Source organism: Prinia subflava, chromosome 8 (genome assembly GCF_021018805.1).
Source record: "Prinia subflava isolate CZ2003 ecotype Zambia chromosome 8, Cam_Psub_1.2, whole genome shotgun sequence".
Taxonomy (NCBI): Eukaryota; Metazoa; Chordata; class Aves; order Passeriformes; family Cisticolidae; genus Prinia; species Prinia subflava.
In genome coordinates this window covers 520,212-548,164 of record NC_086254.1, presented here as the reverse complement: position 1 = coordinate 548,164, position 27,953 = coordinate 520,212, and the positions used below count along the sequence as shown (strand labels likewise).

The following is a 27,953-nucleotide window of genomic DNA, read 5'->3' as shown; positions in this document are numbered from 1 at the left end:
TGGTTGGAACAATTATCTGGTGGTTTTGGGGATCAGGATGGGACTGTGCTGGATATTCAGGTTTGGGAAGGATCTGCTTTGTAATTCAGCTTGGCCCTTCTGTTCATTTCAACAGCCTAAGTGTCATTTGGCCTTTGCAAGATCCTCCTCAGTCTGAGCACACTTCATGTTCAGCCTGAGGTTTTTTCCTTCTGGATTTTACTCCTTCCTGAAAATAGTCCTGAAAAACCCCAGCCCATCATTCATTTAAGAAAATAGTAACATTTAGTCCCTAAAACCAACCTTGTGTGGATGATTGTTCTGGGGCTGGGTGGGTGAGAACCCTGGTTTTGGGGGCCAGCAGGAGCTTTCTTTGTTTTCCTTAGTTTCAAATGTTTGTTTTCCAGAAATTGTGTTAATCAGTAACACCTGAGAGAGCACTAAAACCACCCCTGAAAACTGACATCACTCTTGTGTTCATCACTGTAATAACTTGTGTGAGGATTTTGACAGGGCAGTTTTTCCTTTGTTTCTCTTAGAGAAGAACCAACAGTTTTAGTATGATTTTTCTCTTACCACATGAATCTGTGAGCTGGTTCTGTTGGTTGTCTGCCCCATAGAGACCTCTGAGAAGAGGAAAAATTGTTTTTAGGGCCACTTTAGGTCTGTCCTGTTCACCTTTACCCAGACAGTGTTTTCCAGTGGTGCATGGAGAGAGCATCCACTGCTCTGGCTGCACAGGGGCCTTCACATCCCTCCGACATCACTTCCTGAGTGTTGGTGAGCCCCTTCTGGTGATAGCCCAGTGCTTTTGAGCATTTTATCCAAGTATTCTTCATTGCACAAATCATAAACAGTTTCTGGAGCAGAACTTGGAGATTCTTTCTTTGCTCCCCTCTAAGAGAGTGGGCTCCAAGTTAGCCCTCACCTGGCTTCTTTTTCTCTTTGCCTCCATGAATCTTGCATTTCTAGCTGGAAGTGTTCATCTGGATTTATTTGGGTTTACTTCCAGACTCCTCAGACCCAACACTGGGCTTATTAGCACCAAGTGCTGTTCCTTGCACAAGGGAGCTGCCAGGATAGACAGAGGTTGCAGCTGCTGCTGCAGCATTGGTTGGAGTGGACCTTGCAGGCAGAGTGCAGCTTTTCCAAGGGCCAGCCAGGGCGCCATCTATCACCGTGTGTGACATCCTGAAGCATGTCCTGGGCAGCAGCTGGCCTTAGGACACAGTGCTGTACACATGGAGTGTTGCAGGAGTGCCTTGGAAAGCAACATTTTCAGGTGAACAGAGAGTCTAAAGTCAGGAAGAGTCAACCATGGGATTGGTTATTGTCAGGGAGAGAGGCAGAGAGTGATGCCTTAAGAAGCTGAATCAGAGGCTAGGCAGAGTTAAAGGAATAAAGTGAGTATTTATTTAAGTGCCTTCGAGGCCATGCCCTGGCAACACCAGAGCCACAGTAGTGACTTTGCCCAGGTGGCTCCAAGATGGAAGCAAAAGGAGGACCTTGTCACGAGGTCTCCTACTTTTATAAATTCCAGTCCATTTGCATATAGCAGTCAACTGTCCAATTAATAATTCTAAATCAAGTAGCTTCATCCTCCTTGCTTGCCTCCTTTTCCACATTGTTTATGCTCCGGGCATGGAGTTTGAAGAGAGTGTCCTTGAGTCCCACTGCTGGGACAAAACTGCCCTGCCCCCATCATCCTGTAAAAAGATCCCAGCACCACTTAATATGAAAGTGAAAGCTACCTACCAAAGCAAAACCAGAAAAACTCAAACCTAAGGCATCAAGAGGAGTTCCAGCTCTGTCCTGTATTTCAGGTAAGGGAGAATCCAATGGCAGTGGCACAGCTCAGTGATTGCTGTGAGGCAGAAGTTGACTCTCAGCTTTATGGAGTTGGGAGGGGTCACAAATTCACTCCCAGACAGAGCTCCCTGTGCTCCTGCCCACTCAGGACTGACTCCGTGGGTACTGTGGGTGCTGAGGCCCACCCAGAGCAGAGGTTTGTGCTCATCCTGAGCCAGAAGTTCTTCAGTCCTGCAGCAGCCTGGACCAGCACAGCTTCCACCTGTGAGAGGAGGAGACATCACAGCTACTGAGTGCTCCTGGTCCTTAAGGGGGTGGGTGAACCAGCAGTAGGGTGGCAGAGCAGGGCTGCTTTGAGTTTCCACCCCAGAAGACTTTTTTAAAAATAAAGAGTCCCCACAGGGCATGGGCGTGGCTGTGCTAGAGTGAGGCAGCAATGCTTCAGGCTCTGCTTCTGCCTTATTCAGCTGTTTACCCTAGACACAGAGCAGGACCAGGACCAGGCACATCCAGTCCTGCCCAGGGGCAGCTGCTGGGGTCCTTGCACAGTTCCTGGATGGAGTCTGATCTTCAGGAGTGCTTCCATCTCAGGCAGAGGATCCTGCTGCCAACTGTCACCATTTCACATTTTCTCTAGGGGCTGTGGCTGCTGCAGACCTGTGAGGGACTCAGTGGGGCCCAGATAGACGGATGCTGAGGATGTTCCAGTGTCCAGAAGACTCTCCTGGCACAGCTCCAGCAACTCTCACCTTGTATTTTGGGTAATGCCAAGACAGGATGTACAGCTGGAGCTTGGAAGCTGCTGGTTTGTGAAAGCTGTGTGGAAGAGAAGGCAGTAACTAAGGCTCTCCTAGGCCTCAGAAACCCGGTGCCTCTTCTTGCAGCCTGTTGGGAAGGCTTGACCTACCAGATTGGTAATTGTCACTGTCTGAACACCCAAGCCTAGTGAGAGGAGATTGTCGAAGGAGGGCTGCTGCTAGGAACCGACCTCTCAATGCTTTGTGAAGAGGAAACTGAGCCCAGGACTAGGGCACATTCTGATTTCCAAAAGCCCTTTTGAAAGGGAACAGCACTATTAGCGCTTCCCAATTAACCGTTTCAAACACTTAGAGGCTCAGGAACATTCCTGTGTGCCACTTGATCCAAGACTCTTCCATTGGTCCTCTTCCATTGGTGCCACTGCAGAGCACTAGACTTGGCTTTCTGCCCCTCCTGCCTCTGGATCTGCTGGATGCCGAGCAGCCTTGCACTGTTGAGAAGCCTCAGGACTTAGCCAGTCTGCGTGATCTTCTGGAGGTTTTACAGAGCACTTGTTCTGATGAAATTTGGTTTTGTCTATGTTCTGTCTTTTGTCCCAGAGCATGCTGGGAGCCCAGCCGGCTCCATGGCTGAGACATCCAGGGATTCATCAGTACCTGTCTCCATCCATGCTCTCAGGAGCTGACTCACTTAATTATCTGTGGAGGAGCGTCTTTCACCATGTCCTTAGTGGGTCTTCTGTATTGTCCTGTTCTTAGCCCAAAGTTCAGGAATTTCAGGAATTCTTAGCTAAGGAAGGGTCTGGGTTGTAGGTATGAAATTTAAATCCACTGGAAACTTCCTGAGTGGAATTGCACCTGCATAGAGGAGAGAAGACCAGGTTCTCTGCCTGAGGTTTATGTTGGTGTGATCTCCTTCAGCAGCTCTAAGTTGTGCTTTTGTCTTTGTTTCCTCTCTTTCCCACCCAGCTAAATCCGGATGGATCTGTTGATCAGAGTGGCTCGTCTCCATCTCCTCCTCTACCAGCACCTTCCTGCCTTGTCTCAGGCAAGCAGTGTTCAGAGCAGGCATCACTGGCCTTCCTCACCTGCAGTGATGGAACTGGGCAGAGTAAAAAGAAGAGAGGCTTCTTCTTCAAAGGGAAAAACCTCTTCAAAAAACTTGGGTCCAATAAGAAAAACTAACAAGGGGTTTATTTTGTCGGGGCTGCCCACACAGCCCCAGAGACTGAGAGTTCAGGAGAAGCCCTCTGCAGTAAGCTGATATTTTCATAGGGAAGAAGTATGTGTTGAATTGAGAAAACTCTGGAGGGTGTGGGAGCTGAGAGCCCTTGGGGAAAAAGTGGCTCTGGGGTCTAAGGGCTCAGTTCTGGGATCCAGCATGTCCTGCTCCATGCAGCCCTCGGTGCACCAGTTCCCTGTAAATATTTTAATTTAAGAATTATATTCTGGCTGTAAGTTAGCTAACTGGCTTTTCCAAGCAAAGTGCCAGCCCCTTAGGAGAGATCCCTTGTACTCCACACCCTGGTATTTCTCTCCTTCAAAGGAGGTCGTGTCAACTCCTTCACTTCCTGCAAAGAAAATCTGCACTTTTCTGTTCCTGTGACTCCCCTTTGCTGTCTCTGGGCTGATGAGTGAGTTCTTATTTGTACTGTAACCCTGTAAATATGCAGCTGTGCCTCGGAGCATCCCACACTGCCTCAAGTCAGCTTCCAGCACGAGGATCCCCAGGGAGGAAGGAGCGATGCCCTGGTGGGGGTCAGTTCTTCTGCGTGGGGGTGGGCTGCTGTCAGCTGCTCTTGCCTGGTTCACCTTGACCACGCACCGGCTGGGGACTCCGCCTTACTATTTATTGATTGATTGATTGATTTATCTACCTGTTTATTTATTTATTTATTTGTCCATCTGCCTCTCTCCACGGTTCTTTTCAGCTGTGTCTGTGAGCTGCTCCTGAGCCAGAATGTTGGGAAAGCAGGGCTGGGGCTGGGCAGCTTGCACTGTTTTTGTAGGAGACAATGCGTTCCTGCAGTTGAGACACAGCCCTGGCCAAGCATGGAGGGTTTTATATGCCATGGTTTCTGTCCCTCCCTGTGTTTCTTTCTCTGCATGTTCCAGTGTGTCCTTGTTCTGAGCAGGGCAGCTCCGTGAGCTCCGTGAGTGGTGCCAGCACAGCGGCCATGAGTGGTGGTGTATGGTATGTTTTTATTTAATATCAAATTTTATTATAATAAAGTCTATTTTCACAAATACACATTTTCCTTAAAAAAGCCAAAGATTCAGTGATGCTTCTTCAGGGGGTTGGTGAAATTACACCAACCACCTGCACCTTGAGGATGTTCTGCACCTTCTGTGTGCCCTTCTCAGAGGGACAGATGTGGCTGTGAATGCCCCAGGTGTGAGGTGAGAACAGGGGCTGAGGTGGCAGCCCTGGGGATGCAGGACATGAGGGAGGGCTGTGGGCATGAGGCTGCCCAGAGTGCCTGAGCTGGACCCCTTGTGCTCTCAGCTCCATTGGTGTGTGAGTGTTGGGTTAGGGATGTGGTCCTGCACCTGGGAGCCTCTGGGAATCCAACCAAGGTGCCAGAAGTCACTCTGGGGTTGTGGGGGGATTCTGTGGGATTCCCCTGACAGGAAGGACTTGTTTGGGAAGCTGCTGCTCCCTAGAGAGAAATACTCCATGAGGAGTTCGATACCATAGTAAGGCACCATGTCCTGTGATGGATGGGAGTCAGGACAAGGACAGACCAAAGCCTTTAAAGGATGAGGTGCTGCAACTCTGCTGGAGTTTCCATGGCTGCTGGAGCAGCCTCAGTGATGAAACTCCTCAGCAAGCCAGAGCTTTATCTGTAGCCTGTCCTCCCATGGAGGAAGTAATTGCTGTTCTAACTGAATTTACCAACTGGAGTTTCTTGAGTTGTTGAAGGTCTTTTGAGAGAAACTGTCATTGCTTTTATCAGTTTCTCAGGGGATGAATTGAAGAACAAAACCTTTAGGAAGAAAAGCAGCCACTTGGAACGTTCTGGGGTGTGCCCAGAGCTAAAAGCCCCGTGAAGCCAGTGCCTGCCTGGCTCCCTCGATCCTGGTGCTTCCATTCTCCCTGCCCAGCTGAGCCCCTGGGACCACACGGTGTGTGTTGTGTCTCTACTTCCTGTAAATTTTGCTCTGCTAGAGCCAGACCGATCATTCAGCAAAGTTTCCCTCATTCAGCTGGTTCTCCAACACCAGACAGGCTGTACAGCAAAGCTCAGAGAAGTCTCCGTGAGAAAGATTTAAGATTAACATCTTCAAGTTATTATAGCTAAACATGAAAGGCTACAAGAAACAAACAAAAAAGGTAAACTAAAGATATAGTCAAGTTGTTCTGCTTTCCATCCTCTGCTTTGAATTGCTGTGCCACAGCCCAGGCATAGATGGCACCTCTCTGCTTGCAGGAGCTGCTGGTGGCATCAGTATATTCCTGTTTCAGTTCTCCAGATGAGCAGCTTGTGGTCTCTGAGTGCAAGGGGTTTGATGCTTGTGTTGGTGCTCACTAGAAGGCTCAGCCAGGCCCAGGCTCAGCTTTCCCATTCACCCTGATCTGGGAGCAGAGTCACAGTCTCCAGAGAAAATAAACATTCAAGAGACAAAGCATCTCACAAACTCCACTTCCATGGTTTCTAAGGCAGTTGGAGGGAGAACTTTTTTTTTTTTTTTGAGAGAGAGCAGTTTGGTGTGCTGTTTCTCAGGGGTTGATGTAGGAGTTGGTGTGTTTTAACATCTTTCCCAGTGACAAAGGGGCTCATTGGCACCCTGGGCAGTGTCTTGGTGACATGAAGCTGTGTGTTGGGAGGAGATGGGGATCCATGAAAAGGACCTGGATAGGCTGGGGAGGTGAAGCTGTGCAAAACTCACGACACTTAACAAGGCCAAGTAAAAGGTCCTACATGGGGTTGGGGCTATCCCAAGCCCAAGTACACGCTGGGAAGAGGATGGATGGATAAACGGATGGAAAACTGCCTTGAGAACGACTTGGAGGTGCTAGTGAGTGAGAAGCTCAACACAGAGTCATAGAATGGCTGGGGCTGGGAGGGACATCCAGGTCATCTGGTTCCAAACCCCTGCCATAGATGTGCCGTAGTCATGTGTGTCAAAAACCGCCCATGTCCTGGACTGATGCCCCATGGTGGGGAGGGGGGAATACTGCCCCTCTGCCCTGCTCAGGTGAGACCTGACCTACAGGGCTGCTCCAGGGCTGGAGCCCCTCTGCTCTGGAGCCAGGCTGGGAGAGCTGGGGGTGTTTGCCTGAAGAGAAGGCTCCAGGGAGACCTCAGAGTCCCTTCCAGAGCCTAAAGGGGCTCCAAGAAAGCTGGAGAGGGACTTCAGACAAGGGTGTGGAGTGACAGGGCAAGGGGGAATGTCTTCCCACTGCCAGAGAGTTAGATGGGATATTGGGAAGGAATTGTTCCCTGTGAGGAAGAAATGGCTTCCCTGGCTCAGGGTACCCAGAGAAGCTGTGGCTGCCCCAGCCCTGGCAGTGTCCAAGGCCAGGTTGGACAGGGCTTGGAGCAGCCTGGGACAGTGGAAGATGTCCCTGCCATGGCAGGGGGTGGAACGAGATGGTCTGTAAGGTCTGTCCCAAGCTAAACCATTCTTCTGTGGTTCTCTGAATTTTGTTCCCCATTGTGAAACACATTTATCAGCACTGACATGCACTAACTGTCATAACCTTTGAAAAATCCTCCTTCTCTATCTGGTGCTGATGCAGCAGGGGAGGAACTCAGAGCATAGCTTTACAAACCCACCAGCTCTGTCGCTTTGCACAAGACCCATGCTGGGGTCTCTATTGTGCAAACTGCTGGTTCTGGAGCTGCTGCTGGATCTGCATCTGGTTCTAGAGATGGTTCTGATGGTGGAGCTGGAGCTAGAGAGGGGGTTGGTGCTGAAGCTGGGACCTCAGGCTGACGCTTTGCTTCTGTCTCACACTGAAAGGGGTGGGCTGGAGGCACCTCCTGAATCTCTTGGGTCAGGGTCACCTTTAAAGCCAGGGGAGGTTGCTTAGGGTCTCATTCAAGGGAGCATTATCCCCAGGGATGCAGGCCCCACCTCTGTTCTCGGCTCTGTCCCAGCACTTCACCACTACCCTGGGTGTTTTCTTACATCTGTTGGGATTTTCTTGGCAGTGGCACGTGCCATTGCCTCTTGTCCCATCCTTGGGACCTCTGAACAATTCTGTCTGCTCTGCAGCCCTTCCATAAGACAGTCAAGGTCAAGAGTAAGGCTTCCAGAGCGTTCTTCCCTCCAGGCTGACCAAACCCAGCTTTCTCCTGGGCTCCAGGTGGATTCCCTCCAGGTTTTCAAAACCAGTCTTCAAATAGGATCAGTCTCACCTGGACCTCGCTGCAAGATTTGTAATTTGCTTTGCTGATTTTCTTTAAAACATTTAAGAACCAGGACAGCGCCAGTTCACGGCTTCACTTGCAAGGCAGCAGCTTCGGGGATGGGGATGGTGGATCCCAGCTTTGGGGATGGACACACCTGCAAAGTCACTGCCAGAGGCACTGTACAATTCCACAGCCACTGTGGGACCTGGGATGTCCGTGCAGGGCAGAGTCCAGGTGGAGACCTTCATCCAAGCAGCCTTGGGGAGCCCTGGCAGGAACTCAGTTGCTCCCAGTCTGTGCTGCTGGACCAAGGAATTTTGATCCATGAGGGCAAACACAGTTGCAATGTGCAGTGAGGAGGAGTACCTCCCTGTACACCTCCATGCTCAAACACATCCCTCACTGATCCAGCAGTGTCCCTCCGCACTGTCAGCATGGCAATGATTTTGTCCATAAGATGCTTTTGCTGTGAGAAAGGGAGAGGGGCTTTGGCCTATGGCAGAGGGGATGCTTTGCCAGCTGAACTCCTGGTGCAACAGCACTTTGGGCAGAGACCAGACCCACCTGGGCTGCCTCCAGACCAGCAGCTGCAGGGTGATGCCTGTTCAAACCATCATCTCAGTGCCTGCTCCTGCACAGGAAGAAGGAGTAGCTCTCGTGGACCTGCAGGGCACATGGGGCAGAGCACGTCAGGAGGTGGGATGGGGAGTGCTGGGCACTGCAGGTGTCTCCGGGGGTAGATGTGAAGGCATTGTTTCGAACTTTAAAAGCAGCAGAGGATGAAGAGCACCATGGAGGAAGGAACCTTGTCCCTGGAAGACACCCCCAGAAGGGCTCAAGACTCTCAAATCACCACTAAGTGGTCACATCTCCACCTTCAAAAATCCCGGGAAGCTCCGGTGAGGCATCAGACTCTGTAACCAGTTGCGAGCAAAGGAGCCTCCCCGGCGGGCACTGGCGTGGGAGGTGAGTGCTGCTCTGGCCTGGCCGCCCATGCCAGGGGAGTTTCTGGGGCCCCGGGACAGCCTCTGCTGATAACGCCGCGCAGATAAAAGCGGGTGCGGAGGGGCCGCGGGCAGGGAGGAGGCGGCGGGTGGCAGGTGAGAGCCTGGCCCGGGCACAGCCACTTTTCTCTTGTGGGGTGTTTGTTTCTCTGCCGGGGATGGAACTGGGAAGCTGTGGCTGAGTTTGGGGCTGAGCTCTGCGGTTCCCGCGGCTTCCACCCTCGCCTGGCACCGGGCGCAGCTGGAGCTCTGCAGGGAAGCGCCCGGAGTGCGGTGCTGCTGTCGCCAGGGGCTGCTCCACAGGGACGGGGCTTTGCGGGCGTTTCAGGGTGCTTTTGAGGCAGCTTCGCAGTGGGTGCTCAGCTCTGGGGTCATTCTAGGCGCTGATTGCTTGGAGCAGCCTTGGGAGGTGAGTGGATCAGCTTTGGGAAAAACATCCCAAGCATCTATTAAACGGCTATTAAATACTTCCCACTCCTTCTGCAGCCCATGTTATAGGAACAGTTAGGTCATAATTGAATAAATTCCCATTAAAACACAAATAGAAATGCCATATTTTATAATTATGGGACTAGAGTAATACCCAGCTCATGGTTGGCTTCACTCTGGCTCTATTGAGGAACGCATACAGTTCACTCATGGTGATTTTTGTAGCAACATTCTAAATATTGAAGTATTATTTCCTCCAAACTTTTGGTGTAACTTTTAATCTGAATATCCTCAATCCCAGGCTAATCAGGAATCAAGAGAATACAGTCCTTATATGTTTTTATGTGACACCTTGTGTGACACAACTACTTGCAAGGAGGACTCTTGGAATTTAAAGGCAGAGAAACAGAGGTGTAGAGGATGTGCTGTGCTATCCTGGCTCTTCCCTCTTTCCCACTAGCCCTCCCTTGTCACGTTGTGTGCTGCCCTGGCAGCAGATTCTGGTCCCTTTGTGTGCCCCTGAAGTCCCAAGCAGCACGTTCCCACCAGTGCTGGCAATCCCTGGGACAGGAGGGTGCTCCTTTTCCACATGGCACTGAGAGGACCTCCCAGTCAGTGCACTCCCTCCTGGAAGTGTTGCATTGGGCAGGGGATGCTTCATGAGCTCCCTTGACACGTGCCATCCTCCGCCTTGGCATGCACCTTCCTGATGCATCCACGTGTTCTCAGTCTTCACTTACATTTCTTTGCAGGGATGAAGGCAGAAAGTTTCCTGGGGTTGCTGGTGATCCTCAGCCTGTTCCTGGCATCTGTATTCTCTTCCTACGGTATTGCCCTTCCCTCAGGCTTTGCAGATCAGGGGATTTTCTGAGTGGGAAAGATAAAGCTATGTCTGGAAGAGCTTGTCATGCAGCAGCACAGGCCTGAAAAGGTGCCAGAAGGAGCACAGTTTGTACATCCTGTGGCACCAATCTTGGCTCTTTCAGGTTTTTACCAGTTCACATCCTGCCTGATTCCTTAAAATCAAGTAAAAGGAGATCAGTTCCCAGCACAGGTCCATGCCCATGGAACCCTCCCTGTACCAGCACATGAGAGAGCTACCAGGGCCTGTGGAGTGTAGGGATGGGACAGTCACTCCCCCTCTTCAGGTGCTGAAACACTGCTCCAAAACATATAGAGACTTCCATCTGTTAATTTAGAATGTCAAATTCTTATGAAAAGCACATGCCTGGCTGTTCATTTGTCTCAAATAGTGGTCCAGGCAATAACTTTTCTCATCACATCCAGGCAATAATTTTTCTCATCAGGACTGTCCAAGAGGTGAGCTCTGGGCTAATATCTCTGGGAAGATATTTAAAATAAACTGGGGAGATTTGGGGGATATTTATCCCTTTGTGCTATTTTCTAAAGTTTTCCTCTTTCTCAGAAACTGTAGGAAAGTGCTGTCACTCAGAGAAGCCCTCAGGGCCTGTGTCTTCCCTTTATGTGACCAACAGCCAGCAGATTATGGAGATGAAATTCATTTTGGGAGCTCCCCCCAGGGCAGGAAGGGGAGCAGTGAAAATGGCAGGAGGTTGCAGGAAAAGACTGGGGAAAGCTGTGGGGAAACTGGGCTGCTTATAGAATCAAAGAATCCCAGAATGGTTTGGGTTGGAAGGAAGCTTAGAGTTCATCCCATTCCACCCCCTGCTATGGGCAGGGACACCTTCCACTATCCCAGGTTGCTCCAAGCCCTGTCCAGCCTGGCCCTGGACACTTCCAGGGATGGAACAGCCACAGCTCCTCTGGACAACCTGTTCAAATACTCTGCTGTGAAAGGGCAGAATGGATGGTGCCTGCACCTCTCACTGTTTGGTGCTGTTTGAAGCATCCAGTGATGGAGGGACTCTCTTCATGCCCAGGAGAGACTCTCAGACTCCCCTGAGGAATAGATTTATATGCAGATCTCTGCAGAGTGAGCAGCCCTTGCCTCCAGCACTGCTGTGTCCAGTCCCTGGGTGCTGGAGGCGCAGAGATGCTGCCTGCCAGCACCCTCACCTCTGCTCCTCCCCCCCCGCTCAGATGTGCCTCTGGAGCTGTCGGACACGTCCCTGCTGAGCAGCGTGGCCGAGGCCCGGCAAATGGTGGATGCCGCCTACAAGCGCACACGGGACCGGTGAGAGCTGGGCTGGGGGTGGTGCGTCCTTGTCCCCTGCTCCTGTCCCTGTCCCCTGCTCCTGTCCCCTGCTCCTGTCCCTGTCCCCTGCTCCTGTCCCCTGTCCTCTCCTGCACCGCAAGTCCCCCACCTCTCCTCCTTCCTGCAGCACAGGGACGGTGGGCTGGGGAAATCTGGGAGCACAGCGGGCTGTCATCCAGCGTTTGTCTGCTCACCCCGATTTTACACCAGTCTCTTGGGTCACCAAAGGCCGTGACCTCCTCTGTGCTGCTCCTTCCAGCTTGGTTTACAGAGAATCACAGAATCACAGAGTGGTTTGGATCAGAAGAGATCTTAAAGCTCATCTCGTTCCAGCCCCTGCCATGCGCAGGGACACCTTCCACTGTCCCAGGCTGCTCCAAGCCCTGTCCAACCTGGCCTTGGGCACTTCCAGGCATCCAGGGGCAGCCACAGCTTTTCTGGGCACCCTGTGCCAGGACTGCCCACCTTCACAGCTGCACCTGCTGCTATTGCTGGGCTCTTGCTTGTTGCAACCCTCAGGGTGCTCTGAGCAGGAGCCCTGAGTTGAGACCAGCACAGGCTCCTGCTTATTTCCAGTGGTTCCTTCCCATGGATGCAGTGAACGGCTAGATGCTGCAGTGAGGACATCTTGTGGGACACTTTGGGAGTGTCCAGCTTCCTACCAGCCCATACCTGTCCTCTGCCAGCAGCCACACTCTGAATCTCCTCCCTGGCTTGGGGAGTCCTCCAGTTGAGAGGAGACTCCAGCAGCTTCAGGACAAGGTGGCCTGCAGACATTTGAGGCCTTTGGGCCGTGACAGCTGTTGATGATCTGGATAACAGTTTAGCGAGATTTGGTGCCTCATGGATGTGATTTGCCTTCTGGCAGGTGGAGCTGGGCAGTTTCAGAGACTCCCTTCCTGCAAGGCTCTCTGCTGCTCTGTGGAGGGTGCTGGGAGCAGTCCTGGCCTCTCCCAGTGACTCTCTCCAGTATTCAGACTTGGGACATGCTGTGCCTGATGCTCAGGTGTGCAACTGCAGCATCCCTGCCCCTGCCCACTTCAGATTTTGAGTTCTTTTCCCTTGCAGCATAAAGGAGAACCTGCAGAACAATGCCTTGACCCCAGCAGAGCTCCTGAGATATTTCAAGCAGCCAGTGGAGGGTACACGAGTGGCCATCCGGGCAGCGGATTATCTGCACACCACCCTGAGCCTGCTCAAAGAGAGGCTGCAATGGGCTGTGAGGGGGGACTTCAACGTCACAGGTAGGATTCCCCTTTGCTGGGAGGAGGGCAGAGGAGGAAAACACAGGGCTTGGGAGGAGGGAAGGAAAGAGGGTTGTGATGGGCTGCGAAAAATCTATCCCATGTGGCTGCAGTGAAGCAAAGCTGAGTTATTTTTCTGTGCTCTTCTTTTCATCTTAAATATTATTTGGGGATTTTTCAGTTAATGAAAGTGTTTTGTGTACTTCCCTGGTTCCTTCTGCTGTACTGAGGTTCATGTTCCAATGGGTCAAAGCTTGGAAGGCTTTGGTAGATATTCCGCTGCTTGAGTAGGGAATGAGCAAACCCAGACGTGACTTCCAGCAGCCTGGCCCCAAGAAAGGCAGTTCTTCAGCCAGACCTCAGCCAGCACTGAGGTCATGTCATGGGCATGACGCTGGTCAAATAGAGAAAGGGGAGATGTGAGAGGACATTTCAGCGTGTGTCTGGAGGAGCAACATCCTCTGTGTGATGGAGTCAGGCCAGGCCAGGCTGCTGAGAGAAGGAGGCAAATCAGGGCCAGTGAGAGGAACAGCTCAGGGACACACATGGAGGATTCCTGCCACATAAATATGAACTCATGGGGATCATGGAATGGTTTGGGTGGGAAGGGACTTAAAGCCATGGGCAGGGGTACTTTCCACTGTCCCAAGGTGCTCCAAGCCTCATCTATCCTGGCCTCAAACACTTTCCTCAAACATTACAGTAAAGCACTGACAGGATAAGACACATCACTGCGTGCTCTGCCTTTGCTCCAGGACAGGATAAGCTGGAAGGCGATGGCAGAACTGGCTGTACACAGCTCCAGCAGCACTACAGAGCCCTCTGAGGGCCACCTGGCTGCCACCTCTCACTCACCTGCCCAGTGGCTTTTTAAACCATGCTGTGACCCAGACTGTTGGTGGCAGCAGTGACCAGGAAACCTCTGAGGGATGGGATGTAGAGTGAGCGGCAAGAGCCAAGAAAGAGCATCTTCCCTATGGAGACAGACTGGGAGAGCTGGGGGTCAGCCTGGAGAAGAGAAAGCTCTGGGGAGACATTAGAACCACTTCTAGTACATAAAAGAACTTATAAAAAAGAGGGAGAGACTTTTTACATGGGTAGATAGTGACAGGAAAAGAGGGAATGGCTTTAAACTAAAAGAGGAGAGATTTGGATTATATGTTAGGAAGAAATTGCTGGCTGGGAGTGTGCTGAGGCCTTGGCACAGGTTGTCCAGAGAAGTTGTGGCTGTTCCATCCTTGGAAGTGTCCAAGGCCAGGTTGAAGCAACTTGGGAAGGTGTCCTGGCCCTTGGCAGGGGGTTGGAGCAAGATGATTTTTAAGGTCTCTCCGACCCAAACCATTTCATGATTCTGTGATTCTGTAAGACTTTTCTTGTTGAATTCTGCCATTTAGCTCCTGTGCAAAGGAAATGTGCACAGCAAAGCACAGTGCCCCTCGTGAGCCCTGCCACAGAATGGTTCTTTTCCAGGCAGCTCCAAGCAGGGAGGGACACACACTGGAAGTTGCTTCCCAGGGGGAAAAACTTGGAACAGCCCCTTCCGGGCTGTGCCTGCATTTTATAGTGGAGATAAAAAGGGAGACGGGAATAAGTGCCAATACTAGAAAACCATTCTGCTGCTGTATGAGCCTAACATGATTATAAATAAGATCTGACCATAGCTTTGCATGGTATGATGCTTTCCAAACAAAAAAAAAAGCATCTGCTGGTCAAAGAGGATCTTTGGCACATCTTCGAGCTGGAAGATTTAAATGACAGCACATTGTGGTTGTGCAGATGATGCTGGGTAGAGGTACAAAAATACAGGAAAACCTTTTCCTGAGCAAACCCAACAGGGCCAGTGTGTCATAGCATGTTTTTTCTCCCTTGTTCCCTGCAAGACTTGCTGACTCCAGCTCAGATGGGGGTGATTTTCAAGGCCACTGGATGTGAACAGCAGGATAAGAAAATAAATTGTACCTCTTCTGCCTACAGGACCATCACTGGCAAGTGCAACAACAGGTGAGGGCTGTGTCAGCAGGAGGATGGATGGATGGATGGATGGATGGATGGATGGATGGATGGATGGATGGATGGATGGATGGATGGAACAGGAGGAGAGGAAATGGCCTGAGGTTGCACCAGAGGAGACTCAGGTTGGACATCAGGAGGCATTTCTTCCTGGAAAGAGTGGTCAGGCATTGGGAACTACACAGGGGGCTGGTGAACTCCCCATTCTTTGAGGTGTCCAAGAAAGGACTGGATGTGGCACTCAGTGATCTGGGCTGGTGGTTAATCTAAATTATTCTATGGATGGATGCATCCTCCATAAATTGAACTAGACCCACTTCCTCTTGTTTTTAGGGTTTCACACTCCACAGTATTTTCTAGTAATGTGTGGAGCTGTTAATTCCAGTCCTGTCTGGAAGGTTCCTGGTGTTGTACCTGAACCAGCTCTTTGCCCAAACAAGAGGAGCTCCATGTTGAGGACAGACACTTTGGCAGGGGCTCCAAGGGTTTCCTGACCTAAATCCATACTGGCCATGATCTAGCCATCCCCCTGCCCCACACTGTGTGTGGGAGGGCTGGGAGAGCACCTTCTACACCTCCCATGGCTGGAATGGGAATGTGGGAGAGACATGGGAAGCTGCTGAGTATGGGGTGTTTTATAGGGACAGTTCAGAAACATTCCCTGTAAAAACAGAGCTGGGAGCAACTGAGGCAGATGAGCTCAGCCAGCTCTTCCTGCCCCAGGGTGCTTTAGCCTTTAGGGGTTGTATAAGAATTAAGGAGAGACCTTCCTGCTTCCTCCCACTTCAGGGGAGGACGTGTGCTCTGGGATAAGGACAGGTCCATTACACCTGAGGCCCTGGGGAAGGTGTGCTCACCTTTGCTTTGTCTCTCCACTGCCTGGGGCAGTGCTCCACCCCCTGTGGGTGAGAGGCCACCACAGAACACACTTTGGACATGCACTCCAAAGAAAGTATGTTAGTACTCTAATTAAGAGCATTTTAATGGTCTAATCAAACTACAGGCATAGAGTCACAGAATGGTTTGTGTTGAAAATGATTTTGAAAAGGTTTAAACGTAATCTAGTCCAACCTCCTGCCATGGGCAGAGACATCTTCAGTAATGACCTTAAAAAATCACCCAGCACAGTAACCTCACAGTCCAAGTCTCTTGTGTTCGAGACCAGAGGTAATTCCATTCCAAGGCTCTTCCCCTTTTCCCTGGTGTTCAGCTTCCAACTTTGTTTTCCAACAGTCTGAGGCTGAGGGCCTTTCTTCAGTCTGGATGACATCAGAGGCACTTGAGTTCTTGCTTGGGAGAAGCTGAGGCTTGGGGCAGATTATTAAAGGTCTTTTCCAAGCTAAACAATTCTATGATTATTGTTGTTATTGTTATTAATCCTGTTTGGATTTGGATTATTGTTATAGTTTGGTGATAACACCAAACTATAGAGCTGCAGCAGTTCCCCAAACACAGTGTGCTCCCATTCCCATGTCTCTCCATATCCACAAGCTCTTGGCTCCAACTGTTTGCTGCTTTTCCATTGCTTCTGGCAGGAGGAACCCATCCCTAGGAGCCTCCAACAGAGCCCTGGCCCGGTGGCTGCCAGCAGAATATGAGGATGGCGTGTCCGTGCCCCGTGGGTGGACGGAAGGAAGGCGTTTCTCTGGATTCCCCCTTCCACTGGTAAAGTTTGTAACAATCTCAGAATACAGTGTCAGGCCTAGGGATTCTCAGTTCTGGGACAGGCTTCAGGCATCAAAGGGCTCATCCACCGGCTGGAATTGTGGATCAGGGTGAAGTAGCTTAAATTCACCAGCTGCTAGGTGTTGGCCTGAGAATATCCAGGGAGATCTATTAGGAATGCTTTCTAAGTCCCATGCCTTCAGGAAAGCAAAGGAAAATTAATCTGATTGCTTCAGAATCACAGGAGGAATACAGAATTACACAATATGTTCTTTTAAATTGAATGCATTTAAGTCAAATTATTTTACTTACCTTTTTTGATTTGATTTGTGGCCCTTGTTGTTTCCTGAAAAGCAATTATGCCAGAGGGTAAAGTGAGCCAGGGAATCCCCAGAACAAAAAATGTATGACCAGAAATGCTATGTGGGAGTCCCTGGGTGGGTGAAGTGCAGGTTGTGGCTCTCATGGCACGTGGATGTGAGCAGGGACACTGTGAGGTGGCTGCTGGTCACTTGAACTTGGTGCAACAACAGCTCTGATGAGAAGCTGGGGTTGTGTTCATGGATTTGTTGTACTTCCTAACCCTCCTCCACAGCACAGTGTTAACTTTTTCTGTAGTAACACATGAAGGTGGAGGAACTGTGATGGCTAGGGAAGGGATGAGAAGGGAGGAGAACTTCAAGACAATTTTCAGAAATTACCTGGAGCTATTTTTCCTACATTTCTATTTAAAAAAAGGTCTTCTAAAATTTGTTTTGTCTCCCTTTCCCAGGCTTGCTTAGCTGTTTCTCTAAGTCCATCAAGGGTCAGTCTTGGCCTGGAGGCTAAGAACCCTGCCGAGAGCCAGAGCAGCATAGTGCTCAGTGAAGGGCACTTGGTGATAGTGACACCTTCCTGCACAGACAGATTTGCGTTTTTTTGTCTGTACAGCACAAGAAATGCCCTGGAAATTTTTGCTGATGACTGCTGTCTTGGTTTGAAAGACAGGTATCTGCTAGGAAGGGGGCAGGACCTCCCTAGAGATGGAGAATTCAAATTCCCTCCCTCCAAATTATTCTAATTTAGAAAATTTAAGGGGCTTTCAGGCAAAGGTATAGGGATAGGAATAACAGTTCTTTACTAGTATATATGACAAAACAACAAACAAACAACAACTACGGCATTAATAATAAACAGAACCAGGAACCTCGAGGGCTTTCTTTCACAAAGCCCAGGGCAGTTTGATCTCGGTGCCCCTGCAGGACTCCGAGGGGCTGAGCTGGAAGGGAGGAAAGTCCCGGGCTGGTGGATGAGATGAGGAGCTCTGTGCTGGTAGCTGGAGTAGCAGGGGTGTCCAGGCAGGGCTGGGCAGTGCAGGGCTACAGAGTAGCAGGAAAACCTCAAGGCTCCAAAGAAGCTTTGTGGCGGTGGGCGGGAGGGCTGGAGAAAGTGAGCTCAGGATTCCTTGGTACATGAGCAGATGACAGTAGATTTCCCAGGACGAGGCAGAGTGATGGCTGTGAACTCTTTCACAGCTTGACTGTCCTCCTCGATGCCAAGAGCAAGAGTGAGCAACTCCCCCCAGCTCTGTCTTTTACCTTTCCCAAAGCTTGCGTTATCTCTCCCCTCTGAGGACACTCTCAGAGACTCAAAAACAACAGGTGTAGCCTTGTGCTACCATGTCCTTCAACTACTCCCTTTGTTCTGGTTAAGCACTGTCATTAAAGTTTCTTAGCAACTTATAGGAAATAATTCTGTAAGTGAAAAAGAGGCAAATCTAACCCCTAACAACCGCGCAGCTGGGTGCACCCATTCATACACGTCAACTCCCACCAACGTGTTCTGCCTTCACCCCTGCAGGTCAGGCAAGTGTCCAATGAGATTGTCCGCTTCCCCCCGGGGCAGCTGCGGATGGACCAGAAGATCCCTCATGTTCATGCAGTGGGGCCAGTTCATTGACCACGATCTAGATTTCAGCCCGGAAACCCCAGCCAGAGTCCCCTTCAGTGGCGAGATAGACTGTGACACCAGCTGTGCCAAGGAGCCTCCGTGCTTTCCCATCCAGGTACAGGCAGCCTCCTTCTTCCAGGGCAGAAAGGGAGAGGGCATCTGCCTTCCAAACAGGAGATTTTGGTGGCTCTCCTGGTCCTTGGCCATGGAGGAACATCCTCCCAGAACAGGCCAAGGAGGTCAGAGCACTCTGTGTGGTGGCAGTGCTGTGTTTCAGGGCCTATCTCTGGGTTCAGGCACAGCCTTTGCCAGGTTTCCAGGCATTCGTCCATCTCCCTCAGCAATGTGGTTTCTTGTTGCCCTGGTTTTTCTGAGATTTTTTAAAGCCTTCTACTTGCTTGTAAGATGGAGTCAGTTCTTTAGCTACTGTTGCGATATTAAGGGTCAGTCTTTCACTTTCTCACGCTTTGGAACATAAACAACCCTTCTTGTTTTTGTTCACTGTCCTTTGTTTACATATTTCCAGCCTGAAAATAATGTTGGTGGACAGCTGGTCTGGCCAGTGGGGTGAAGGGGTAGTAACCCCAGGAGCCAATGTGCTCCCAGACCCACAAGATTATAAAAGGAAAAGAATAAACAGGCTGGTCCCTCTTTTCTCGGTGGGGAGCAGCTTTCACTGAAGACTCTGCCTCCGTGTTGTTGATTATTGCGTTCGGGCAACAGTTTCTCTTTGGAGCTGTAGTGCAAAGGTAGCACAACTGATGCCTGGAAAACAGGAAATGTGACAGACAGACACTGGAAAGTGTCAAAACCCCAGAAAATCCATGGGACTTAGGTGCTCTCTGCACAGGACGAGGGAATGCTGACATCTCCCAGCAGTGTGTATGGCATTAACAGGAATCACATCATGGTCCCTGCTCCAGTAGATCACAGAGTCACTGGGGTCGGAAAAGCCCTCCAGGATCATCCACTCCAACCTGCGCCCAATCCCCACCTTGTCCCCAGCCCAGAGCACTGAGTGCCACCTCCAGCCCTTCCTTGGACTCTTCCAGGGATGGGTACTCCAAACCTCCTTGGGCAGCCCCTTCCAGGGCCCAATAACCTTTTCCATGGGGAAATTCCTCCTGATGCCCAACATGAACCCCCCCTGGCCCAGCCTGAGGCCGTTCCTCTCCTCCTGTCCCTGTGCCCTGGGAACAGAGCCCAACTCCCCCGGCTGTCCCCTCCTGTCAGGAGTTGTGCAGAACCACAAGGTCCCCCCGAGCCTCCTTTTCTCCAAATCATATCCATGTCCCTCCTGCAGCACTGCTCTCCTGCCTTTGAAGTTCTGATGCAGCTCTGGCTCCCACATGTCCTCCTAATTCCTCTCAAGAAAAACTATGATGGGATGGAACATCACTGAGTATTTTCCTCACATGTATTTGAGAATGCTGGAAGGGTCACAAGTTCTGGATGACAACTGTCTGTGGTGTAGATATGAAGAAAAGAAAACTGAGCCTTAAAGATGCAATCCAATATATTTATTTTCAGGGGAAATACTTTAGGAATCCGTAGAACTTTAGGGAAATCTAGGTGTCTCCAGGCTGTTTAGGACTTGGGCTCCAAAAGCAGCATCTCTGCTGTCAATCTGACCCTTCATCTCAAGATTTATGCTGGAGACTTACACCCTGTGAGAGAGCTCCTGCCTGGCTCCATCTCCCGAGGTACTGATGAATTTTCCCTTTCTGTATCTGCAGATCCCACCCAACAACCCCCGAATCACCAACACGAGGGATTGCCTCCCTTTCTTCCACTCGGCTGCCGCCTGTCCTCGGGGCAGGGTGGTCCGGGAGCAGATCAACGCACTGACCTCGTTCCTGGATGGCAGCGTCGTGTACAAGGAGGCCGTGGCCGAGCGGCTGCAGGACCGGAGCAGCCAGGGTGGCCTCCTGGCTGTGAACCACAACTTCACGGACAGGGGCAGGGCATACCTGCCTTTCGGTCCCATGAGGAAGGAGCCCTGCCTCAAGGCCAGCAGGGCAGCTCGAATCCCTTGTTGTCTTGCAGGTGAGTTGGGTGCTTGCACCCCAAACCTGGAATCTGGAGCAGACAATTCCACCAGCTCCAGTTCCCTTCTTTAGTTGTTTGGTTTTCTTATTTAAGTAGGAAATACAATGGAGTAAATCATGAAAGACTGATACGGGCTCTGCTAGGCAGGAGGAAAGTCTTCACCATCTCCAGGTCTTCTTTGTGAGGATAAACCTGGAGTGAAAGTGTCCCATCCATGCTCAGCAGCTCTGGTGTAGGGCCCAGAGTGACCTAGGAACCAGTACCATGACAGAGCCAAGCAGGCACAGCAGTGGCAGCCTGGCCTGCAGGCAATGGCTGCTCTGTACTTGTCCTTCCATGGTTGTCTCTATCCCAGCAGGATGAGAACACGTGTAACTATTGTGCTGGGTCACAGCAGGAAAATTTGCACATCCCTGCTGTACTGTGAGAGGAGCTCGGATCCCAGCTGGAATGAGAAGGAGGCCAATACCAGATCAAGGTGGTCTTTTAAGGCTTGTTTCCACCACTGTGAAGGTTGAGGGAGCACTGGGAGCACTCTGGCCAAGCCAGTCCATCAGGACACCCTCCTGCTATATTTATCCTTTCTCGTGCTTTTGGTATTGCCTAAACCCCTTCTTCAAACCAAAATAACTCTTTTGGTCCTGGGCATGGTCTCCCAAAGCCAGACAGGCTCCCAAAGCCAAGCCTTCCCTCCAGCCAAATCCCTGCACAGCCAATGCTCTCTCCCCCACTGCTGCCCTTTGCCATGTTCTGACCCCTCACAGAGACAGAACTGGCCTTATGGGTCCTTAGCACTGTTCCCTTCTCCTGGTGCTGCTACTGAGGACCAGGAGGTTTCCACAAGCCTGTGGGACCCCAGGGAGGGATGCTCCTGATACATCTCATTAATTATTATCCATCTCACTCCCTGCCTTATTTCTTTTGGAGAGCAGGACTTTCCAGCTGGCTCCTGCTGGTTCTGGCCACACCAGGCTGCTTGTGGCACTGCTGGAGAAAGCTTCAGGGCATGACAGGTCTCAACAGCTTTGGAGCTTTCTACTCCCTTGGCCACTTTCATTTCTGGCTGAAGTTCCTCTGAATATCCCCATGGTCCTTGGAATCCATCAGGTCCCTCTTTCAAAGCTCATGGTGTTTCATGCTCCCTCCAGGCTCCCACAGCATTCCATCTGTCCCACGAGTTGTTCCATGTGTTCACCTGCTCCCCTAGCTCCATGCAGGTCTCTCCTTGGTGAGGACCACACAGGACCTGTGGCCAAAGGCAGGTGCCCAGTGAGAAGCAGTGGGCAGGAGTATGAGATACCAGAAGGGGCTTCTGGGCCCTGTGGACTCTCAGCAAGGAACAATTCCTGTTCCATGGCTGGAACAGACCCATCAATTATTTTATAGTCATCAGTTTAGTCTGCTTCAGAAGCGCCTTTGAGAATTCAGTGTCTTGTTTGTGACTTTTCCGGTCCCTGAGAACTGGGAGAGTTTTACATGTGCAGTTGCCTCCCAGGGCTCAGCATTTCCTCCCAGAGCTTTGTTGGAAGCTCTGGCTGGATGCATTCTGCTCATGCAAGCCTCACAGTGCTGCTTTTGTTCCTCCTTCCGCAGTTCCTCACAGGCAGCCTTTGAGAGTGGATGAAAAGGGCTCTGTGCCAAGTGCAGGAGCAAATCCCTCTATTTACTGTGGGACAACGGGACTAAATACGACATTTACTTTTCTCTGAGTGAGTGTCTGTACTCTCATCACCTGCTTGCTCTTGCGTTTCCTGCCCCAGAGGTTTGAAGAAGGATTTGATATTTCATTGTGATGCTGTTTGTAATTTACTTCTCCAAGCTGACTTATTTTGCTTTCCCTTTAACTCCCAGAGAGCCTGTTTGTGACTGTCACCTTGCTTTGGCCACAGTTTCAGCCGGTCTGAAGAAGACCTTCTGACTTTCAGAGCTTCCTTGGCCATCTTGACTTCCCTCTGCCCATTTGCATTTCTCTCTTGAGCAGTGAGACCAAATGTCTCTGATATGGAAGCCTGGAGAACACCTACTTGTATTCAATTTTTTAAGTTAATGCTCCCAGCCTTTCACTGAAACTTTCCCCACCTCTCTGTGATTCTCAGCACAGCCAGGACAGCACCTGGCTTCTGTTGCCTCAGCAGAAATTCCGCTTTTGCCAGGTGCTGTCCAATCCTTGGTTTCTTTCTCCTCCTTCTTGCCCATTTTCTTCACAACACAAATATTGAGACATCTAACAATTCTTCTGTATGTGCTTCCCAATGTGACGTTCCCACTCCAGTGTTGTGTGTGCCCCTCCCAGGTGACACCCATGGGAGTGAGATGCTGGAGCTGGCCTGCATGCACATGCTCTTTGTGCGGGAGTACAACCACCTGGCTGGAAAGCTGAGGAGCCTCAATCCGCATTGGAATGATGAGAGGCTCTACCCGGAGGCACGAAAGATCCTGGGAGCCATGATACAGGTACCAGCCTGGTACCAGATCCAGGCTCTGCCTGCAATCTCACAAGGTTCACGTGTTGGTCTGTGCTAGTGTGGAGTGGCCAAAGGGTGCAGGATTTCGGGGTGAAAGGACCAAATTCTTTCCACCAGCCCATTTTGACCAAAGCAAAATCACAGAGATACATGAAATGACAAGCACAGAGGGATCCCCCTGAACCTTTGATATCCCTCTATTGCTAAATTTACAAAGTCCTTGATGAGGTTTTTAATGGCACATTTTTGTTTGAGGAACAGACGGAAAAGTCAGAGAAAAACATTTTCTAACTGTGTTTTGTACCTCATAAAATTGTACTGGAAATTTGGATTAAAATTCCTCAGGCTGTGAACCCCCTCCTCTCAATGATTGCAGGCAGGAGGGCCTGCAATGGCAGGGGGTTGGGAGTGAGATGATCTCAAAGGTCCCTTCCAACCCAAACCATTCTGGGATTCTGTGAAGAAGCCCCATGTGCTGGTGGGTGCAGCCAGTCATGATGTCTCCTTGGGACTGGGCTGCACCCCAGACTTGACCCCCAATGGGATCCTGGGGTCACACAAACACCTCTGTGCTTGGGAGGGAACTCCTGAAGTCTCTTGTCCAGCCTCCAGTTTGGAGCATGAATGGCCTCAAAGCCAGATCAGGTTTTACATCTGGCAGGGAAGGCTGGATCCTATGAGAGAAAGGGACGTGGGGTTTCTTAAAGCACTGCACCTCCTTTGAAGCCTGTCTTCTGAGCTGGTGTTACACAAAATAAAAAGTGGGAACACAAAATAGAAAGTGGGAATATCAAAATGTTTATGTTTTTATGCTGTCAACTTAAATTGTTGAAAAATGTTATTATATTGTTGTATTGTTGAAAAAACATATTGGGCAAGGCAAACAACAAAGGATTGTTCTAAAAAGCATCATCTCCATCATTGTGTTTTACATCAATGGTTTCATCTTCATGCAGTATTCAGACAATTAATCCATTTTCTCCTACTGACATTGATTTTTTTTTTTTTTTTTTTTAATTATACTGTGCTGCCTCCTCAATATCCCAGAGAGACATGACAGCAGGGTTGGAAATCTCTGTTGTGAGAGGACTCAGGGAGCTTCCTGTGGGTGGTGCTATCCTTGTTACCTGCCGATGTTATCTTTGCCATCTGAGGCATACAGAGTGCAGTTCTGCCTGCCTGATGGGAATGGTGACAAGGAGCCAGTATTTGGGAGGCTTTTTGTTCACAGAATCACAGAACCAATTTGATTGGAAAAGACCTCTGAGACCACTGAGTCCAACCTATTATTATGTTGCTCTGACCTGCCAGAGTGTTGTGGCAAAGAGAACATGAAAACCAACTTTGTTTCCACAGAAACTGATGGCCAAGACATTAACAGTTCACCCTTTCCTTGTTTCCCCCTAGATCATAACCTACAGGGACTACCTGCCTCTCCTATTGGGATGCAGGTTCCGCAGGCTTATTCCTTGCTACCGGCGCTACAGTGAGTCTGTGGATTCTCGGATATCTAATGTCTTCACCTTGGCTTTTCGCTTTGTTCATGCCTCAGTCCCTCCAACTGTTGGCCGCTTAGATGAATATTACAGACCGATAACTCCTGAAATTCAACTCAGAACTTCCTTCTTTGCCATCTGGAGGATCATTCAAGAAGGTAAATCCTTTTCTGAAGCTCTGCAGTGTGGGTTTATTTCATTCATCCTTTCCTGCCCTCTCTTGATGAGCTCCTGCTTCAGCCAAATTTAAAAGCATTTTGTGTTCAATGTATTAAATGGCCTTTACTACCAGCCAGAGTTGTCCAACAGAGCTGTCCCCTGTAGACAAGAGCAGCCCATCATGTTCCAGAATGGTCTGATTGCTTCATTGCTCTGGCCTCCAAGAATATTATTCAAAGTATTTTCTTCTTAATTCTTTTAATTGCAGGGAAATTGATTCTCATGTAGTAGAAGCTTATAATTAAATATAAGCTGTGCTCACCTCTCTGGGGCCTCTTAGCCACACACTGACTTCTCTGCACTGCTCACATGTCCCTGCTGCAGGTGTAATTGGTGCCAGTTTCCCTGTGCCACCTCTGCAGGTGGGATTGATCCCTATCTCCGGAGCCTCATGGCCAACCAGGCCAAGCTGATGACGCAGCAGCAGATGGTGGTGGGCGAGCTCCAGGACCGGCTCTTTGAGCAGGTGGAAAGGGTTGGGTTTGATTTAGCTGCGCTCAACATGCAGCGCAGCTGAGATCATGGCCTTCCAGGTAAGTCAGCTGTAGGAGCAGAGCTTACAAAGAAAAACAAGTGGAAATCAGGCATTTTTGGGATTAAACACTGAGAAGCTTCTCCAGCCAATGCTTGGCTGCAATTACTCAGGAGTTGGATTCAGGGATCCTTATGCATCTCTCCAAATGCAGGATATTCAGTGATTCTATGACGCTCTTTCCCAAACCTTTTCCTTGTTTCTGAACAACCACAGGTAAGTGGATGGAGGTTGAGCACTGAAGGTAAAGCCTGGCTGAAGCTGCATAAGAGACATGGAGACAGAAGAGTGTGGGGCATTGCACAGACCACAGTTTGATGTTCAGTGACCGACTCATTTCTATTGTCCAAGTGAAAAAAACTGGTAAAATAGTTCAGCAACAAGTTCACAGGAGTGGAATTAGGGATGTAAGTCCCCTGTGACTTCTCTGCAACCATCTGTATTTGTCCAGCCTAGCCATGCATGACTGGAAGAGCAGATTCCAATATGCAAAGAAAATCTCATCATAATTTCTCTATTAAATCTGTGTCCCAGAGATAAACAACAACCAAGGATGTCAGAACCACTCTCAGGGCTCTGCAAGGTGCAAAACCAGTGTAATGGCATTGCAAGATGGTCTTGAGAAATAGACTGTTGATTGCACTTCAGAGGTGGCTCCTGGGTGGGTCGTTGCCCAACAGTGTCATTAGGCTGAGGTAAGAGCCCAGAGCTGCTGTGTCAGCAAGATCCTGAGAGATGCAACAGGGCTCCTGTTTGAAACTGAGATGAAAACTGAGCTGGATCCATGGGTTTTAAGCCCAGTGAGAGGCTTTGTAGTACATCCAGGTGCATCATCAGCTCACAGGATTGCTCTGCCTTGGCCACAACAGAAGGTTGTGATTTTTCTGTGCTTTGTTGAGGAACACCATCATGCAGAACCTGATCAGAACCACAAATCCTGGGTTTCCAGACCTGACATGGTGGGAGTGGCATGAATTTCTAGTGAATTTGGGTTTAGCTTTAGGTCTCAGCCCACCTATGAATGCTGTACTCCCTTATATTAGACATCCATGAAGGTGGTAATGGCATAGCAAGGTCAAAAACCACCCCTAAATTATTTTCTGGTTAAGCAAATTCTCAGTGTCCTGGAATTGTTTGATAATGGTGTCATCCAGGCACCTTATGTTGTGTCTTTTGCTCCCAATGCTCCCTGGTTTTTAGACATAAGACAGTAGGTTTGGATTGCATATCAGGAAAAATTTCTTTCCTGTGAGGGTGGGGAAGCCCTGGCACAGGGGGCCCAGGGAAACTGTGGCTGCCCCAACCCTGCAAGTGCTCAAGACCAAGTTGGATGGGGCTTGGAGCACCCTGGGATAGTGGAAGGGGTCCCTGTCCATGGCAGTGGGTAGAATGAGATGAGCTTTATTATCCCTTCCAACCCAAATAATTCCATGATTCCATGACATCCTGCTTACAGCTGAGGCGTTTGCTGCAGCATCATATCATCTCCTCCACTAAGATGCGGAATTATGCACCAGTTGTGGCCCAGTGGATTTTTAGCTGTTTGCAGTCCAGAAAAATTAGTCCAGCTGGCAAAGTCTGGTGGCTGCAGTAACTTGGGCTGTGTGAAGTGGGTGGCTTGTCCCCATGGCTGGACAGGGGCCAGCTGTGGAGAAGCACTTGGGCATTCTACTGTTGTACAGGGAGAGGGGCCTTCAACATCTCATTCAGGTTCACTTTCAGTGAAGGCAATATCAGTTGCATCCCTGCTGAGTGGAGCAGAACATTGCTGGAAGGTGGTGGAACAACTCTCACCTGCAAAGGCATGGCTCTCCCAAAACAGCATTGAAAGGCCAGGCAGTGGGAACTGGCTCTGGAGGAGAGGGAAGGCAGTAGCATTAACAGAAATATAGAAAAATATTTTAAACATTTTGGTACCCTGCCAGTGTCCCAGCTTTGGGAAAGAGAGTGAAAAATCTTTCCAGAAGGGAAATTTACTGGCACATTACTGGTCTATCTGCTCTGACATCCAGCTACTTGCAGGTTACAACTCCTGGAGAAAATTCCGTGGGCTTTCACAGCCCTCTGGAGTGAAGTCACTTGGTCAAGTGTTGAGGAATCAGAACCTGGCAAGGAAGTTCCTGCAGCTCTGTGGGACACGAAAGAATATTGACATCTGGATTGGGGACCTTGCAGAGCCCTTTGTGAAAGGAGGCCAAGTTGGGCCTCTCATGGCTTGTCTCACTGGCACCCAGTTCAGGAACATTTGTGATGGGGACAGGTAAGAAGGGAGCTGGATGTCCCAACCCTAAAGTACAGGGAAGCTGGAGTTTATGCAGATTCCTTCTCTCAGATCTGAAAACTACTCCAGTTGTTTGTGGCTTTTTTTTCAGTACTCCTTCAAAAGTTTCATTCTCTTTGTAATGATGTTCTTACCCCCTGTCTGATGGTTGAGGTCCTGGGCTGAGATCACTTCCCAGAAAAGTGATATCTCACTATTTCTTCTTCCTTCCCCCGGTTCTGAACTGGAACCCTCTGCTCTGACACGTGGCAGGGTTTGGTCTTTGCTTGTGAAGGATGTGGTGGGTTGGGGTTTTCTTGTCAGCCAAAATCACTTAAGCAGTGCTGAGGTTTCAACACACCTGAATTCCTACTCCTCCTTGAGGTTGCTCAGGGGCTTCGGTGCAGCAATGAGTTATGTTCTCCATTTCAAGCTTTCAAGATCCCTGTACCTGCCTGCAATATTGCCTGAAAATGGGGTCACAACCCATGTTTCTGGGAAACAGTTCTGCTGAGAAAGACTTAGGATGAGCTCAAACCTCAGGATGAGGAGCTTAGAGTCAAACAGTC

General features: G+C 50.0%; 2 protein-coding genes across 2 annotated transcripts in view; both read left to right on the top strand.

Moving 5' to 3' along the window:
* TSPOAP1 (TSPO associated protein 1) overlaps positions 1-3,747 on the top strand; it is a 66,656-nt gene extending 62,909 nt beyond the window's left edge. The window contains exon 30 of the mRNA XM_063402319.1: positions 3,516-3,747. Within this exon, the coding sequence (XP_063258389.1) occupies positions 3,516-3,731 (216 nt within the window). The 3' untranslated portion in view covers positions 3,732-3,747. The remainder of the gene's footprint in view (positions 1-3,515) is intronic.
* An 879-nt stretch (positions 3,748-4,626) lies between these two features.
* Positions 4,627-27,953, top strand: part of LOC134553061 (eosinophil peroxidase-like) — a 37,004-nt gene continuing 13,677 nt past the window's right edge. The window contains 14 exon segments of the mRNA XM_063402317.1: positions 4,627-4,740; positions 8,680-8,872; positions 10,092-10,166; positions 11,401-11,494; positions 12,584-12,759; positions 14,640-14,760; positions 16,305-16,434; positions 18,274-18,332; positions 18,334-18,478; positions 20,100-20,409; positions 22,706-22,866; positions 24,285-24,531; positions 24,955-25,125; positions 27,147-27,384. Coding sequence (XP_063258387.1) covers positions 10,094-10,166; positions 11,401-11,494; positions 12,584-12,759; positions 14,640-14,760; positions 16,305-16,434; positions 18,274-18,332; positions 18,334-18,478; positions 20,100-20,409; positions 22,706-22,866; positions 24,285-24,531; positions 24,955-25,125; positions 27,147-27,384 — 1,925 coding nt within the window. The 5' untranslated portion in view covers positions 4,627-4,740; positions 8,680-8,872; positions 10,092-10,093.